We start from the raw sequence: 15,377 nt of genomic DNA, 5'->3' as shown, positions 1-15,377 counted from the left end.
AGCCCTTCATAAGTATACAAGAATTGAGATCATACCATGCATACTTTCTAACCACAATGCTATGAAGCTTGAAATCAACCACAGGAAAAAGTCTGGAAAACCTCCAAAAGAATGGTTAAAGAACACCCTACTAAAGAATGAATGGGTCAACCAGGCAATTAGAGAAGAGATTAAAAATATATGGAAACAAATGAAAAGGAAAATACGACAATCCAAATGCTTTGGGATGCAGCGAAGGCAGTCCTGAGAGGAAAATACATTGCAATCCAGGCCTATCTCAAGAAACAAGAAAAATCCCCAATACAAAATCTAACAGCACACCTAAAGGAACTAGAAGCAGAGCAGCAAACACACCCCAAACCCAGCAGAAGAAGAGAAATAATAACGATCAGAGCAGAAATAAACAATATAGAATCTAAAAAAACTGTAGAGGGGCGTCTGGGTGGCGCAGTCGGTTAAGCGTCCGACTTCAGCCAGGTCATGATCTCGCGGTCCGTGAGTTCGAGCCCCACGTCGGGCTCTGGGCTGATGGCTCAGAGCCTGGAGCCTGTTCTGATTCTGTGTCTCCCTCTCTCTCTGCCCCTCCCCCGTTCATGCTCTGTCTCTCTCTGTCCCAAAAAAATAAATAAACGTTGAAAAAAATTAAAAAAATAAAATAAAATAAAAAATAAAAAAATAAAAAAACTGTAGAGTATATCAATGAAACCAAGAGTTGGTTTTTTGAAAAAATAAACAAAATTGATAAACCTCTAGCTAGGCTTCTGAAAAAGAAAAGGGAGAGGACCCAAGTAGATAAAATCATGAATGAAACTGGAATTATTACAACCAATCCCTCAGAAATACAAGCAATTATCAGGGAATACTATGAAAAATTACATGCCAACAAACTGGACAACCTGGAAGAAATGGACAAATTCCTAAACACCCACACACTCCCAAAATTCAAACAGGAATAGAAAGCTTGAACAGACCCATAACCAGTGAAGAAATGGGATCAGTTATCAAAAAACTCCCAACAAATAAGAGTCTAGGACCAGATGGCTTCCCAGGGGAGTTCTACCAGACTTTTAAAGCAGAGATAATACCTATCCTTCTCAAGCTATTCTTTTTTTTTTTTTTATACTATTTTTTTTTAATTTTTTTTTCAACGTTTTTTATTTATTTTTGGGTAGAGAGAGACAGAGCATGAATGGGGGAGGGGCAGAGAGAGGGAGACACAGAATCGGAAACAGGCTCCAGGCTCTGAGCCATCAGCCCAGAGCCTGACGCGGGGCTCGAACTCACGGACCGCGAGATCGTGACCTGGCTGAAGTCGGACGCTTAACCGACTGCGCCACCCAGGCGCCCCCTTCTCAAGCTATTCCAAAAAACAGAAAGGGAAGGAAAACTTCCAGACTCATTCTATGAAGCCAGCATTACTTTGATTCCTAAACCAGGCAGAGACCCAGTAAAAAAAAAAGAGAACTACAGGCCAATATCCCTGATGAATATTGATGCAAAAATTCTCAGTAAGATACTAGCAAATCGAATTCAACAGCATATAAAAAGAATTATTCACCATGATCAAGTGAGATTCATTCCTGACCTGCAGGGCTGGTTCAACATTCACAAATCAATCAATGTGATACATCACATTAGTAAAAGAAAAGATAAGAACCATGTGATCCTGTCAATCGATGCAAAAAAGCATTTGACAAAATTCAGCATCCTTTCTTAATAAAAACCCCTGAGAAAGTCGGGATAGAAGGAACATACTTACACATCATAAAAGCCATTTATGAAAAGCCCACAGCTAACATCATCCTCAATGGGGAAAAACTGAGAGCTTTCTCCCTGAGATCAGGAACACGACAGGGATGTCCACTCTCACCGCTGTTGTTTAACATAGTGTTGGAAGTTCTAGCATCAGCAATCAGACAACAAAAGGAAATCAAAGGCATCAAAATTGGCAAAGATGAAGTTTTCACTTTTTGCAGATGACATGATATTGTACATGGAAAATCCAACAGACTCCACCAAAAGTCTGCTAGAACTGATACATGAGTTCAGCAAAGTCGCAGGATACAAAATTAAGGTACAGAAATCAGTTGCATTCTTATACACTGATAATGAAGCAACAGAAAGACAAATAAAGAAACTGATCCCATTCACAATTGCACCAAGAAGCATAAAATACCTAGGAATAAACCTAATCAAAGATGTAAAAGATCTGTATGCTGAAAACTATAGAAAGCTTATGAAGGAAATTGAAGAAGAAATAAAGAAATGGAAAGACATTCCCTGCTCATGGATTGGAAGAATATTGTTAAAATGTCAATACTACCCAAAGCTATCTACACATCCAATGCAATCCCAATCAGAATTGCACCAGCATTCTTCTCGAAGCTAGAACAAGTAATCCTAAAATTTGTATTGAACCACAAAAGGCCCCAAATAGCCAAAGTAATTTTGAAGAAGACAACCAAAGCAGGAGGCATCACAATCCCAGACTTTAGCCTCTACTACAAAGCTGTAATCATCAAGACAGCATGGTATTGGCACAAAGACAATAGACCAATGGAATAGAACAGAGAGTCCAGAACTGGACCCACAAAAGTATGGCCAACTAATCTTTGACAAAGCAGGAAAGAATATCCAATGGAAAAAAAAAAAGACCATCTCTTTAACAAATGGTGCTGGGAGAACTGGACAGCAACATGCAAAAGGATGAAACTAGACCACTTTCTTACACCATTCACAAAAACAAACTCAAAATGGATAAAGGACCTGACTGTGAGACAGGAAACCATCAAAACCCTAGAGGAGAAAGCAGGAAAAAACCTCTCTGACCTCAGCCGCAGCAATTTCTTACTTGACACATCCCCAAGGGCAAGGGAATTAAAAGCAAAAATGAACTACTGGGACCTCATAAAGATAAAAGCTTCTGCACTGCAAAGGAAACAATCAACAAAACTAAAAAGCAACAATGGGGGGCGCCTGGGTGGCGCAGTCGGTTAGGCGTCCGACTTCAGCCAGGTCACGATCTCGCGGTCTGTGAGTTCGAGCCCCGCGTCAGGCTCTGGGCTGATGGCTCGGAGCCTGGAGCCTGTTTCCGATTCTGTGTCTCCCTCTCTCTCTGCCCCTCCCCTGTTCATGCTCTGTCTCTCTCTGTCCCCAAAATAAATAAACGTTGAAAAAAAAAGTTTTTTAAAAAAAAAAAATAATAAATAAATAAATAAATAAAAAGCAACAATGGAATGGGAAAAGATATTTGCAAATGACATATTGGGCAAAGGGCTAGTATCCAAAATCTATAAAGAGCTCACCAAACTCCACACCCGAAAACCAAATAATCCAGTGAAGAAATGGGCAGAAAACATGAATAGACACTTCTCTAAAGAAGACATCCAGATGGCCAACAGGCACATGAAAAGATGCTCAACGCCGCTCATCAGGGAAATACAAATCAAAACCACACTCAGGTATCACCTCACGCCAGTCAGAGTGGCCAAAGTGAACAAATCATGAGACTACAGATGCTGGAGAGGATGTGGAGAAATGGGAACCCTCTTGTACTGTTGGTGGGAATGCAAACTGGTGCAGCCACTCTGGAAAACAGTGTGGAGGTTCCTCAAAAAATTAAAAATAGACCTACCCTATGACCCAGCAGTAGCACTGCTAGGAATTTACCCAAGGGATACAGGAGTGCTGATGCATAGGGGCACTTGCACTCCAATGTTTATAGCAGCACTCTCAACAATAGCCAAATTATGGAAAGAGGCTAAATGTCCATCAACTGATGAATGGATAAAGAAATTGTGGTTTATATACACAATGGAGTACTACGTGGCAATGAGAAAGAATGAAATATGGCCCTTTGTAGCAACCTGGATGGGACTGGAGAGTGTGATGTTAAGTGAAATAAGTCATACAGAGAAAGACAGATACCATATGTTTTCACTCTTATGTGGATCCTGAGAAACTTAACAGAAACCCATGGGGGAGGGGAAGGAAAAAAAAAAAGAAAAAGAGGTTAGAGTGGGAGAGAGCCAAAGCATAAGAGACTCTTAAAAACTGAGAACAAACTGAGGGTTGATGGGGGGTGGGAGGGAGAGGAGGGTGGGTGATGGTATTGAGGAGGACACCTTTTGGGATGAGCACTGGGTGTTGTATGGAAACCAATTTGACAATAAATTTCATATTTAAAAAATTAAGAAATAAATTTAACCATACAGATATATCCTATCAAGTAGACAGAGAAAGTCCTTTGAAGTTATTTCAATGCACAAAGATACATACATGTAACATCTGAGATGTTGAAATACTTGACATTAGAGAGAATAACTAATGTTCGTTTTTTCTTCACCTTGTCCCACAAAGGATTTAAGGTAGCTACAAATACTATACACACCCATTCATTTAAATCACATCTAGCAGGAGTATAATCTGGCCCCATCACTCTGCAATAGTTAACACATACGGCTTCATCCATTTTAACCCATGCTTACCTTATGAGTTCAATAACAGGATCCCAGAGGGCACTGAAGTTAACATACAACATGCTTAATAAATAACGAAGTGGCACCTGCGATTATAGCAAACTAGTTTAGTAAATGGGCTATAAACTACAGAACACATGAAATATAAATATCCCAACTCAGACAATCAGAGGTTAAAAAGAAGCTTGTGCTTTAAGGAACAAGTTGTAGGTACCAATCCAAAATTCGGCATATAATAATTTTCTGACTCTCCCCAAAATGTCACTCGCTATTTAACAAAGAAGAATCACTAAAGCAAAAGTACTCAAACTCACTCCAGATGTTCACAAAGGATATAGCATTTGAATAAACAGATCTGACTCATGATTAAATTCCCACCTAACAAACACTGCTATTACCATCACCATGTGAGATAAAACCTGAACAGTAAGCAGTAAAATACAGATACCAAAAGCCCAAGACGATATACACTGTGAATGGCAGCTGGGGCTCTGTGAGCAGATGGCTGAGTTTTCAAAACTATACATTAAAGGCATTCAGTTCAGAGGGTCTCAAGTTTTCTCAGTCACCTTTGAGAATGACTGCCATCACTCATATCTCCATGTGCTGGGGAGGCAGCATATAGAATGGTAGTTTTATTATTTGGGAATGAGGTGTTTATTACTATTTTAGCAGCAGAGCCCTTTTTCCAAATGAAACGTTAACACAAGACACTAATATATAAAACATGTAAAGAGCAGAAATGCTCTGATCTAAAGGGAACGCTTCCATTGGCCTTACTCCCAAAGGGATCTGTGATCCATCCTCAAGGGTCACGCACAAAAACCCCCAATACAAAAGATAAGAGGCCTGACATCCTGCAGCACATGGAGAAGAACGTCAGGTCTTAAACGGGATGTTGAGCCCTTCTGTTGCACCTACCTTCACATATTATGCCCGTATTCAGAGGGAGGACAGTTATTTCCACTGTGGAAAAGGCTGGCAGAGCCATTTAATTCAAAATACCTAAGGAAACTGGAGATTTATCTAGCTTAAATAAAAAACTTTTTTTTTTTTTAACTACTTGCTATGTTTCTCTTTCCAAAAGCCAGCTAAACAGATCAAAAAGCACAAATTGTTTAAAAACCTGAGACACTGTTTTATACCTCCTGTAATGGCCCATCAGGGACTGCAGCCTGCACCATATCATGTCTTAGTTTTCTCAAATGAAGAAGCTTCTCTCTGTAATCACTCACAGTTGCTGGAACAAGTTCTGCCTGGCGTAATATAGCCAAGGCAGACTGACGCTCTGAGAGCCCATCATCCTGAGTAAACGGAGAAAACCAAGGAGGCAGGTCAGTACTTTGATTTTGCAAAAAGAACATGAAATGGGACCAAAGTTCTAAAAAAAAGAAAAACTGGGGTAGTTAATGTTGTAAATTAAATAAGCAACACTTCTTGTGGTAAATGATCCATTTTTCCTCAAACTATTTACTTTTTGTTAGAATCTAATTTAAGGATAATGTCTAGCACAGAAATGACAAAGAAAAAACAGGAAACTCATTCTCAGAATAACTCAAATCGATTGGCAACATTTGTTCAAATAAAAACGTATACATATACTTCCACTTACACAATTCTACTTCTATAATTTCTACTTCTACAAGTAGTAATATGCATTATGGGAATATTTCCCTATTCAAATATATCAGCATAAGGATGTTCATTACTATTTTATTGGAAATGCTGCAAAACTCCAAACAATCCACCTCAGCATCCATCAACAAAGAACTGGTTATATAAGATATTTTAAACTCTGGTATTAGGGTGGTATCCTTTTAAACCTCAAAAGAAATGAGGTAAGCCTGAGGTACTGATATGGCAAAACCTCCCTGATGCCATTTAAATTGTACATGTGTACAAAAGGTCTGAAAGAATATTCACCAATTACCTGTGACTTTTCAGTGTGGGCAGGACTAAGAATTACAACAACAATTTCAGTTTTTATGATAGATATTTACACAACAGTATTTGAATTTTCTGTAAAAGTATCACTTTGGAAATTAAAAAAAAAAGAATGATGTTTTTAAAAAGTTATCCAAATTGAACAGCAAAAATACCTCCATCAGTTCTGAAAGTCGAACCTCAAAATGGTTTAGGATCCTTATTGTCAAAAGCCGAATCTAGTGAAAGTAAAAGGCACATTTAAAACTTCAAAGTTTACACAAAAGAAACCGATTAACAGCCAGTGAGATTTAAGTTTTATAACATTAAGGAAAATACAATGCTTATCAGAAAGATACATGTTATTCTATACCTTATTTCATATTAGACACCAACCAACACCTTATTCAAATAGTAAACAGAACAAGTAATGACCAGACTAGACAGAAAAGATAAGGTTGCCCATAGAACCGTGTTTTTCCTTCAACTGTGACACTATAAGCATCTCTGTAAATAAGGGCAAAGAAACTGATTAAATTTACAATTTTATTGCAATTAGTGATTGTTATCCCTACATAACAACCCTACATAACGTATTCAGGTATTTCTACACACCTGACCAAGTGGCAGAATCACCTAGAGGGCTTTAAAAAAAAAAACGATGCAAAAAATAAATAAATAAATAAATAAATAAATAAATAAATAAATAAAACGATGCAGATTTTTCAGTTTCTGAATCAGAACTCCAGCCTGTGAGGACCTGGAATTTGTATTTTTATTAAGCTCCCCAAGTAATCCTGCTGCAAACAGTTTGTAGGTCAATTTAGGAATCACTGCTTCAAACAGAAATCACCCCCTAGCAGCATTTTCTGATTAAGGAGCTCTGACAACCACTGGCGATACATATATAATCAAAGAGGAGAGACTGAGAACATACCACAAAACACCATCATTACCTTGGATATGCCAGTTGAAATGTTAGCTTGTAACCTGGGAAATAATTCCATTAAAGCTTCCTCAGAAAGTGGCCCTTTGCAGCCACATAAGGATAATCTCTGATAATAGAGATCAGCTAACAGCAACACAGATGGCTCCACAGGAAATGTTCTGCAACAAGATTATTTATTAGACCCAGCCTGCACCACACAGCTGGGTATTTAGACTGTAAAAGAAACTACAGAAAATTATCACTGGTAAAGGAATTGTAAAAGAGACCAAGGTAAAATGTAGACATTTTATGCAGACATTGACTCCATTTTAGAGATAAAGAATCTGAGGCCTTGCAACAGTGAGTAATGAGCTCAAGGACACACAGCTAGGTGGAGGCAGAGATGGGATTAGCATATGCTATTTAAAAAAAATTTTTTTTTTAATGTTTATTTATTTTTGAGACAGAGAGAGACAGAGCATGAACGGGGATGGGTCAGAGAGAGGCAGACACAGAATTGGAAGCAGGCTCCAGGCTCCGAGCTGTCAGCACAGAGCCCGATGCAGGGCTCAAACTCATGGACTGTGAGATCATGACCTGAGCCGAAGTTGAATGCTTAACCAACTGAGCCACCCACGTGTCCCAGCATATGCTATTTTTTTTTTTTTTTTAATTTAAATCCAAGTTAGTTAACATACAGTGTAATGATGGTTTCAGGAGTAGAATTTAGTGACTCATCGCTTACATGTAATACCCAGTGTTCATCCCAACAAGTGTCCTCTTTAAAGCCCATCACCCATTTAGCCCATCTTCCATCCGACACCCCACCAGCAATCCTCAGTTTGTTCTCTGAATTTAAGCGTCTCTTATGGTTTGCCTCCCTCTCTGTGTTTACCTTGTTTTCCCTTCCCTTCCCCTATATTTATCTGTTTTCTTAAATTCCACATGAGTGAAATCGTGTATTTGTCTTTTTTGACTTATTTCACTTAACCTAATATACTCTAGTTCCATCCACGTTGTCACAAATGGAAAGATTTCATTGAATATGCTATTTTAACTAAAACCCAATGCTAATTTTTCTTTCTTTTAAAAAATCTTTTAATGTTTATTTATGAGAGAAAGTGAGAGAGAAACAGTGTGAGTTGGGGAGGGGCCAAGAGAGGGAAACACAGGCTCTGAACTGTCATGAATATTTACTGAATGAAGTAAATGAATAAATCTGTTTCAAGCCCCAAGTAGAGCTCTGTGCTGTGTGTGGAGCCTGGTTAAGATTCTCTCTCTTTCTGGGGTGCCTGGGTGGCTCAGTCGGTTAAGCGTCCGACTTCGGCTCAGGTCATGATCTCACGGTCCGTGAGTTCGAGCCCCGCATCGGGCTCTGTGCTGACAGCTCAGAGCCTGGAGCCTGTTTCAGATTCTGTGTCTCCCTCTCTCTCTCACCCTCCCCTGTTCATGCTCTGTCTCTCTCTGTCTCAAAAATAAATAAAACGAGAAAAAAAAAAAAAAAAGATTCTCTCTCTTTCTCCCTCTGCCCCTCCCCTCTCCCTGGCTTGCACTCTGTCTCTCTCTCTCTCTCTAAAACAACAGCAGCAACAACAACAAAAAACAGCATGGATAGAAAATGGATTAGACTCTAGAAAAAGAAGCCAACTACTTTACCAGGTTTTCAAAAGGTGTGACCTTTAGAAAGGGTGCTAAGCTGAGAACACAGCTCCCTGATAACAGACTTCTACTACTACCAAAATCAGGAGCTGGTTGACATAAACTTATAAAAACAAAAACCTGGGTTGTTTTGCTATGTAGTAAAAGGACCACAGGAAAGTTTTCCAAAATGGTGATATCAGGATGAGACAGAATGAGTGTAGTGGAAATGCGTGTGCTGGAATCACTCAGGAAGTCACAAAAGGTCAACACTGTGCAAGTCACGGTTGGGAATAATCAGCATTATATACCCTTATGCTCTACAACATGAGCTTACCCACATGGTAAAATACAGCTCTACAAAGACGAATCTGCATTTAAAGACTGCATAAAAAAGGATTTTTAAGGATTTAAGGATTTATTTTAAGGATTTAAATCAATCATAAATTTCTAATATGAATACAACTTGGGTATAAAATAGATCAAAATAAGGACTTTTATTATGCCCAAGATTTCACAAAAACAGAAGCTTTTATACTTTATTCATGATTAATATACATGGGAGATATGTTTACTTACAATACTAAATTCTTCACACGTTCCACAGGAACCAAATGCAGAATTTCAGAAGATTCTTCCAAACTTAACATAGTATTTACAGCTTGACAAAGAACAAACAAGTTTCCTAAGGGCAGAAAAACAGGAGAACCACATAACTTATTCCTTTGACACAATTACTATCAGGCATCTCATTTATCTAACACTTGCTGTTTCTAGGAGTTCCTAAATGAAAGTGAAGCTGTACCGCCTAAAGAATCATCTGTCAAACCTAAGTATGTAACAGGAACTGAAAAGAGAAGGTTCCCAAGTCTTGTAGCTTTCTTAAGAGAAAAATATATTCAAAAATAGAGAATCAAAATGTATGTTCCATTAAGATGAGGAGATAAGTTCAATGGTTCGATTCACTGGCAATAGCAAAATTAGAATTTTTGAGGAGACACACTTGTACTTTTCAAAAGCTAATAAATTATTTTTTTAAATTAGGCATTCATTTAATCTTAAACTACAGACTGGGAAACTTTGGCCCATAAGTCAGATTTGTAGGTAGCCTGTTTTTATATGGCCTGTTAGCTAAGAATGTTTTTTACATTTTTTAAAGGGCTGTTTAAAACAACAAACAAGCAAACAATAAAGAATATGCCACAAAGACTGAACAGGATTTATAAAACCTAAAATATCTACTATCTGGTCCTTTACATAAAAATTTTGCCAATCCCTGTTCGAGATACTAGAACGATGCTGTCCGATAAAACCTTCTGCAGCGACAGAAATGTTCTGTACTCGTGCTGCAATCCAATATGGAGTCACTAGCCACATGTGGCTATTGAGCACTTCAGCTGTGGTGAGTCTGCTTTACCCTCTAACATGTTTGCTTAGTATCAAACAGAGAACCTAACACATTAATATTTAAATGAATGAACAACTACTATATATTACATTAGAAAATACTGTCCTAGGATAAAACAAAACATCTACTTTCAAACTGCTATCTTCATGCTAGTGGGAGGAGGTGTTCAAGTGTATAATAGGAAAGGAAGTTCTGGATAGGGCAGCCTAACTCTGCCAGGGAGTCATGTAGGCCTTCCTACAGGTGCTGTGCTTGAAATGAGTTTTGAAAGGAAATTAAGAGTTCACCAAGTGACAAAGGCCTAGAAAGGACTCTGGCAGAAGGAACACATGTACAAGCGCAGCGGAAGGCTGTAAAAGATAGTATCTCGCTCGGGGTGAGCAAATGGAGGCAAATGGACTATAAGGTGTATACCAGGGATAGAGTACGCATGGGAGACAGAGAACAAGATAGAAGCTGGGGCTTGAAAATGAGGGGTCATATACCATGGCACCCTTCCAACACTTCCTCTTCAGATTCAGCTTGTGTTCAAGCCGCCCTGAGCCGGTCACCACATTCTGAGGTACAAGTGCAACACATCCATCTTATCCTTTTTCTTCCTGTATTTATCATATAGGGGGTTATGTCAGAGCACAATGCTAGCACTATTCTCTGGTATTCCGTTGTGTTTATAGTTACTTTGGGTGTGCCAGAAAAGAAAGAAGAGAACAAATGGGGATTGTAACTGACCTTTTGCAAAACTCTCTCTGTCAACATTCATGAAGAGTGACTCTATGAAGCATGTGACGACTGCTATCACCTTCTCTTTCTCAAGAGGTCTGTCCAAGTAGGGAGAAAAAGAGAAAAGTTCAAAGTTGCATTCAATGGCTTTTTTCAGGGAATAGCAAGGAATGGCTAACATATGTTGAACTCAGCATGCTAAGTATTTCTTTCAAAATTACCCACAGTTTATTTTCTCACCTGATGTGAGGTAACACGACAAGGGCTGCCCAAGAATGTGAAAGGTAAGTAGAATCTTTATTTGCAGGTAACTGAATTAGAGATAAGAGGTGGTCCAGCACTGGGATCTGTTCTTTTCCTCCCTTGGATCTAGTCTTCTTCTGCCTTACACAGGATCTGAAGGAAGAGAAGAAACACGAATGTTGAAAAGAGGAGGGAATATAATTGCTCTTGCCCTCTGAAGTCTGAAATAAAACTGGCTCCTCTCCATGAGCGGAACACGGAACATTTGTGGAGAGGTGCAAGCTGGGGGTGGTGGTTGAATATAAGTAAGTAAATGAATGGGAGTTGTTTCTGGACTTCTAGTGAGAGGCTTTTCAACTCCTTTGGTTCTACTTTCTTCTACTCTCTCTTTTTTAAAGTTTATTTTTTTGAGAAAGAGAGAGAGCGGGTGGGCGTACGCATGCCCAGGTATGGGGGAGGAGCAGAGAGAGAGACAGAGAGAGAGAGGGAATCTCAAGCAGGCTCTACACTGTCAGCACAGAGACCGACGCAGGGCTCGATATCATAAACTGCAAGAGAATGACCTGAGCCCAAATCAAGAGTCGGACACTTAACCGACTGAGCAACCCAGGCGCCCCTTCTATTCTCTATTTTAATTTACTTCATAACTTAAAGCAAGTCTCTTCTAATTTTAGGTATTATTTCTGAATTTTCTAATTCATTCTGATTCATTCTTTTCTGTACATTCTGCTGAACCCTTTTTTAAAACGGGAGAGGTAATTAATTGTAATGAATGGACTTCCTCTATTCCCCCCTTCCATTTTGACATGAATTTTGACTTTACAAATGTAGAATGATGTTGCACATAGTGGTGAATTTGACAAATGCCACTGAAGTGATTATGATTTAGAAGTAATGTTCTCTGCTTCTTTCATCTGATAAATTCTTCCTTGATGTTTTCTGACATGACATTTAGGTTTAGGTGTCTGTTACTTTGGCACTATTCTTGTTTGCCTCTTTTCCCTTTTGCCAATGAACTACACCTCACGCCTATTTGAAAGACAGAAATCTAATTGAAAGAAAACTCACAGAAACAGTAAGTAAATTGATTTGTTTTGATAATTTAGCCTCTATGCCCAGTCTGTTACACAACAGAAGCAGAATTATCAGGTTTTTATTTCTGTGCCCTGTTATTATTAAAATTAACTAAAACGTTGTATTCTTTTTTGTTTCATACTTACCAGGATATCGAATGTTCAGAAATTATAATAGTTTAATTTCATTGGTGAATTTCTGAAAGTCACTACATCTTGACATATATTCTAGTAGTAACCGCGAATCAACAATCTGCAAAAACCTTACAAGAAAACACTGAGCTGCTTGAAAAAAAAGTGAGTCATTCCTTGCCAAGTCATTCCCTTGCTTTGTCACACCTGTCGATGAGCTCCTCCAGGAAAATCCACACTCCCTCCTTCACCCTACAAGACCCCATGTGATCTGACCCAGGCCTCCCATTCTGCCCTCCTCCTTGCTCGATGCTCTGTACTCATACTAGGCAGAGGGAAGACTTACTGCAGAGGCTGCTGGACAGGAATCAGCCCAGTATGTTGAAAAACCAACAAGATTTTGTTTGCATGTTTTGATAGAGAGAAGCTACTTTTAAAGTCAGCAGGAGAGCAACATGTGAAGAAGAGGAGTTCCTCCAGAATCTCAAACTGATCCCGAATCAACAACTAACTCTGCTGTGTGACCATGGGGACAATGACACCCATCTCAAGGGATTCTGTGATGCTTCAAAGCTGAGTACTCAGCAAAAACTCAAAAATTGTTCATCTATTCCTACTGTCACAAAGCAAAATATAAATGCAGCAAGTCTAACAAATCCCAGAGAAATGAATTTAAGCATGAACACATAGGAATGATAAGAGAACTGGTTTCCTAATCTATAATTTCTAAAAACACACCCACAACTACTTGAAAAATGATCAGCAGATTCCTCTCACATGTTTATATAAACCTTGTTTTCAGCTTCTAAAGGGTATGCATTATTTTTAATGAAATTAAGAAAGTAATCCATGGCTCTTTTAACAATTCAAATGATGCAAAGTTATATAATCTAAAAGTTAACAGTCACTTCCTTCCTTCCCTTCCTGTCCTCCTGACATAAACAAAGTTAACAGTTTTGCGTATCTTTAGGGAAACGTCAATTGTCCCCAAACTCATATTTGATTTAAAGCAATTCCAAACAATATCCCAGCAAAGTTTTTTTTGTAGACATAGACGAGATTCTGCTAAAATTTATATAGAACGACGAAGGACAAGGAATAGCTGAAAAAAATCTACACAAGAAGAATAGAATGGGAGGAATTTTTTTCAAGATTTCAAGACTTATTTTAGAGCTAGTGTAATAAGATAGTGTGGTATTAGAGGAGGAGAGATACATGATCGATGGAAGAGAACATAAAAGAATAGCCTTTTCAACAAATGTTGCCAGAACAGTGGGCATCCACAAGCAAAAAGAAGACACCTGACCTAAACCTCACACCTTATATAAAAATTAACTCAAAATGGATCATGGACTTACATGTAAAACAAAACTATGAAACTTTTAGAAAAGTAGGAGAAAACATCGAGGACTTACAGCCAGGCAAAGAGTTCTTGGACTCGACATCAAAAGCATTACCCATAAAAGGAATGTTGGTCAACTGAACCTCATCGAAATCTAAAACTGTGCTCTGTGAAAAATCTTAAGGGAACAAGACAGGCTATAGACTAGAAGAATATATGTGCAAACCATTCATTTGACAACAAAACCTTTAACTAGAATATATAACGTGTTCTCAAAACTCAACAGTAAGGAAACACACGGTTCGGTTAGAAAAAGGGTCAAGGTGGGGAGCGCCTGGGTGGCTCAGGTCATGATCTCAAGGTTTGTGAGATGGAGCCCAGCGTTGGGCCCTGCACTGTCAGTGCAGAGCCTGCTTGGGATTCTCTCTCACCCTCTCTCTCTGCCCCACCCCTGCTCGTGCACTTGCTCTCTCTCAAAATAAACTTAAAAAAAAAAAAAGAAAGAAAATGAGCCAAGGAAATTAATAGACATTTCACTGAAGAGGATATATAGATAGAAAATAAACCCACGAAAAGATGGTTAACATCATTAGCCATTAAGGAAATGCAATTTAAAATCACAATGAGATTTCACCATATCCTATTAGACTGGCAAAAAATAAAAAACAGTGATGATACCAACTGCCGGAGAGGATGCAGAGAAACCGGATCACTCAGACTGTTGGTGGGAATGTACCATGGCACAACTACACTGAACAACTACTGACAGTTTCTCATCAAATGAGACATGTACTTATGATATAACTCAACAATTCCACTTTTGGGCATTTATCTCAGAGCAACAAAAAGTTACGTACATGAATGTTCATAACAGCTTTATTCATAATGGCCAAAAACTAGAAGTCTTTCAACAAGTGAATCACTGAATGGAGTACGCTACATCCATCCACACCATGGGCTGCTACTCAGCAATAAGCACATGAAAAGATTTTTAACAAAGAGATGGGCTACTGACACACACAACTTGGACGGGTCGCAAGGGAACTGCATAACTGAAAGACAACCTCAAAAGTTGTACTCTTTAATTCCGTTTATATAATATTCTTGAAATGACACAATCCTAAAAATGGAGGACGGATTGCCAGGCGTTAGGAATGGAGAGCGGAGTATCAGGGTGAGCATGGCTATTAAAAGGTAGTGCAAGAGATCCTTGTGGTGAGGAACAGCTCTGTATCTGGACTCTGGTTGTGGTTATGAATCTACACGTGTGATAAAACTACACAGAACCATACAGCCAGATACACACATACCCAGAGATGAGTGTGTGTAAAACTGAGGTAATCTGAAAAATGTCAATTTTATGGTTGTGACATCCCATTAACTTATGCAAGATGTTACTTCTAGGGGAAGCTGGGGGAAGAATACACAGAACATCTCCGTATTATTTCTTTTCTTTTTTTTAAAGTAGGCTCCATGCCCAGCATGGAGGCTA

The 15,377-nt window shown here is 38.7% G+C and overlaps 1 protein-coding gene across 2 annotated transcripts in view; it reads right to left on the bottom strand.

Moving 5' to 3' along the window:
- The window catches only part of UTP20 (UTP20 small subunit processome component), a 107,305-nt gene that overhangs the window by 76,935 nt on the left and 14,993 nt on the right, over positions 1-15,377 (bottom strand). For both annotated transcript variants that reach the window (XM_043562315.1, XM_043562314.1), the window contains exons 13-19: positions 11,336-11,491; positions 11,105-11,193; positions 9,547-9,652; positions 7,358-7,508; positions 6,578-6,640; positions 5,624-5,782; positions 4,488-4,564 (exon numbers count right to left, since the gene is read on the bottom strand). In XM_043562315.1, the coding sequence (XP_043418250.1) occupies positions 4,488-4,564; positions 5,624-5,782; positions 6,578-6,640; positions 7,358-7,508; positions 9,547-9,652; positions 11,105-11,193; positions 11,336-11,491 (801 nt within the window). The remainder of the gene's footprint in view (positions 1-4,487; positions 4,565-5,623; positions 5,783-6,577; positions 6,641-7,357; positions 7,509-9,546; positions 9,653-11,104; positions 11,194-11,335; positions 11,492-15,377) is intronic.

The sequence above is a fragment of the Prionailurus bengalensis genome, chromosome B4, assembly GCF_016509475.1.
Source record: "Prionailurus bengalensis isolate Pbe53 chromosome B4, Fcat_Pben_1.1_paternal_pri, whole genome shotgun sequence".
Taxonomy (NCBI): domain Eukaryota; kingdom Metazoa; phylum Chordata; class Mammalia; order Carnivora; family Felidae; genus Prionailurus; species Prionailurus bengalensis.
This window is presented reverse-complemented; position numbering and strand designations above follow the sequence as displayed.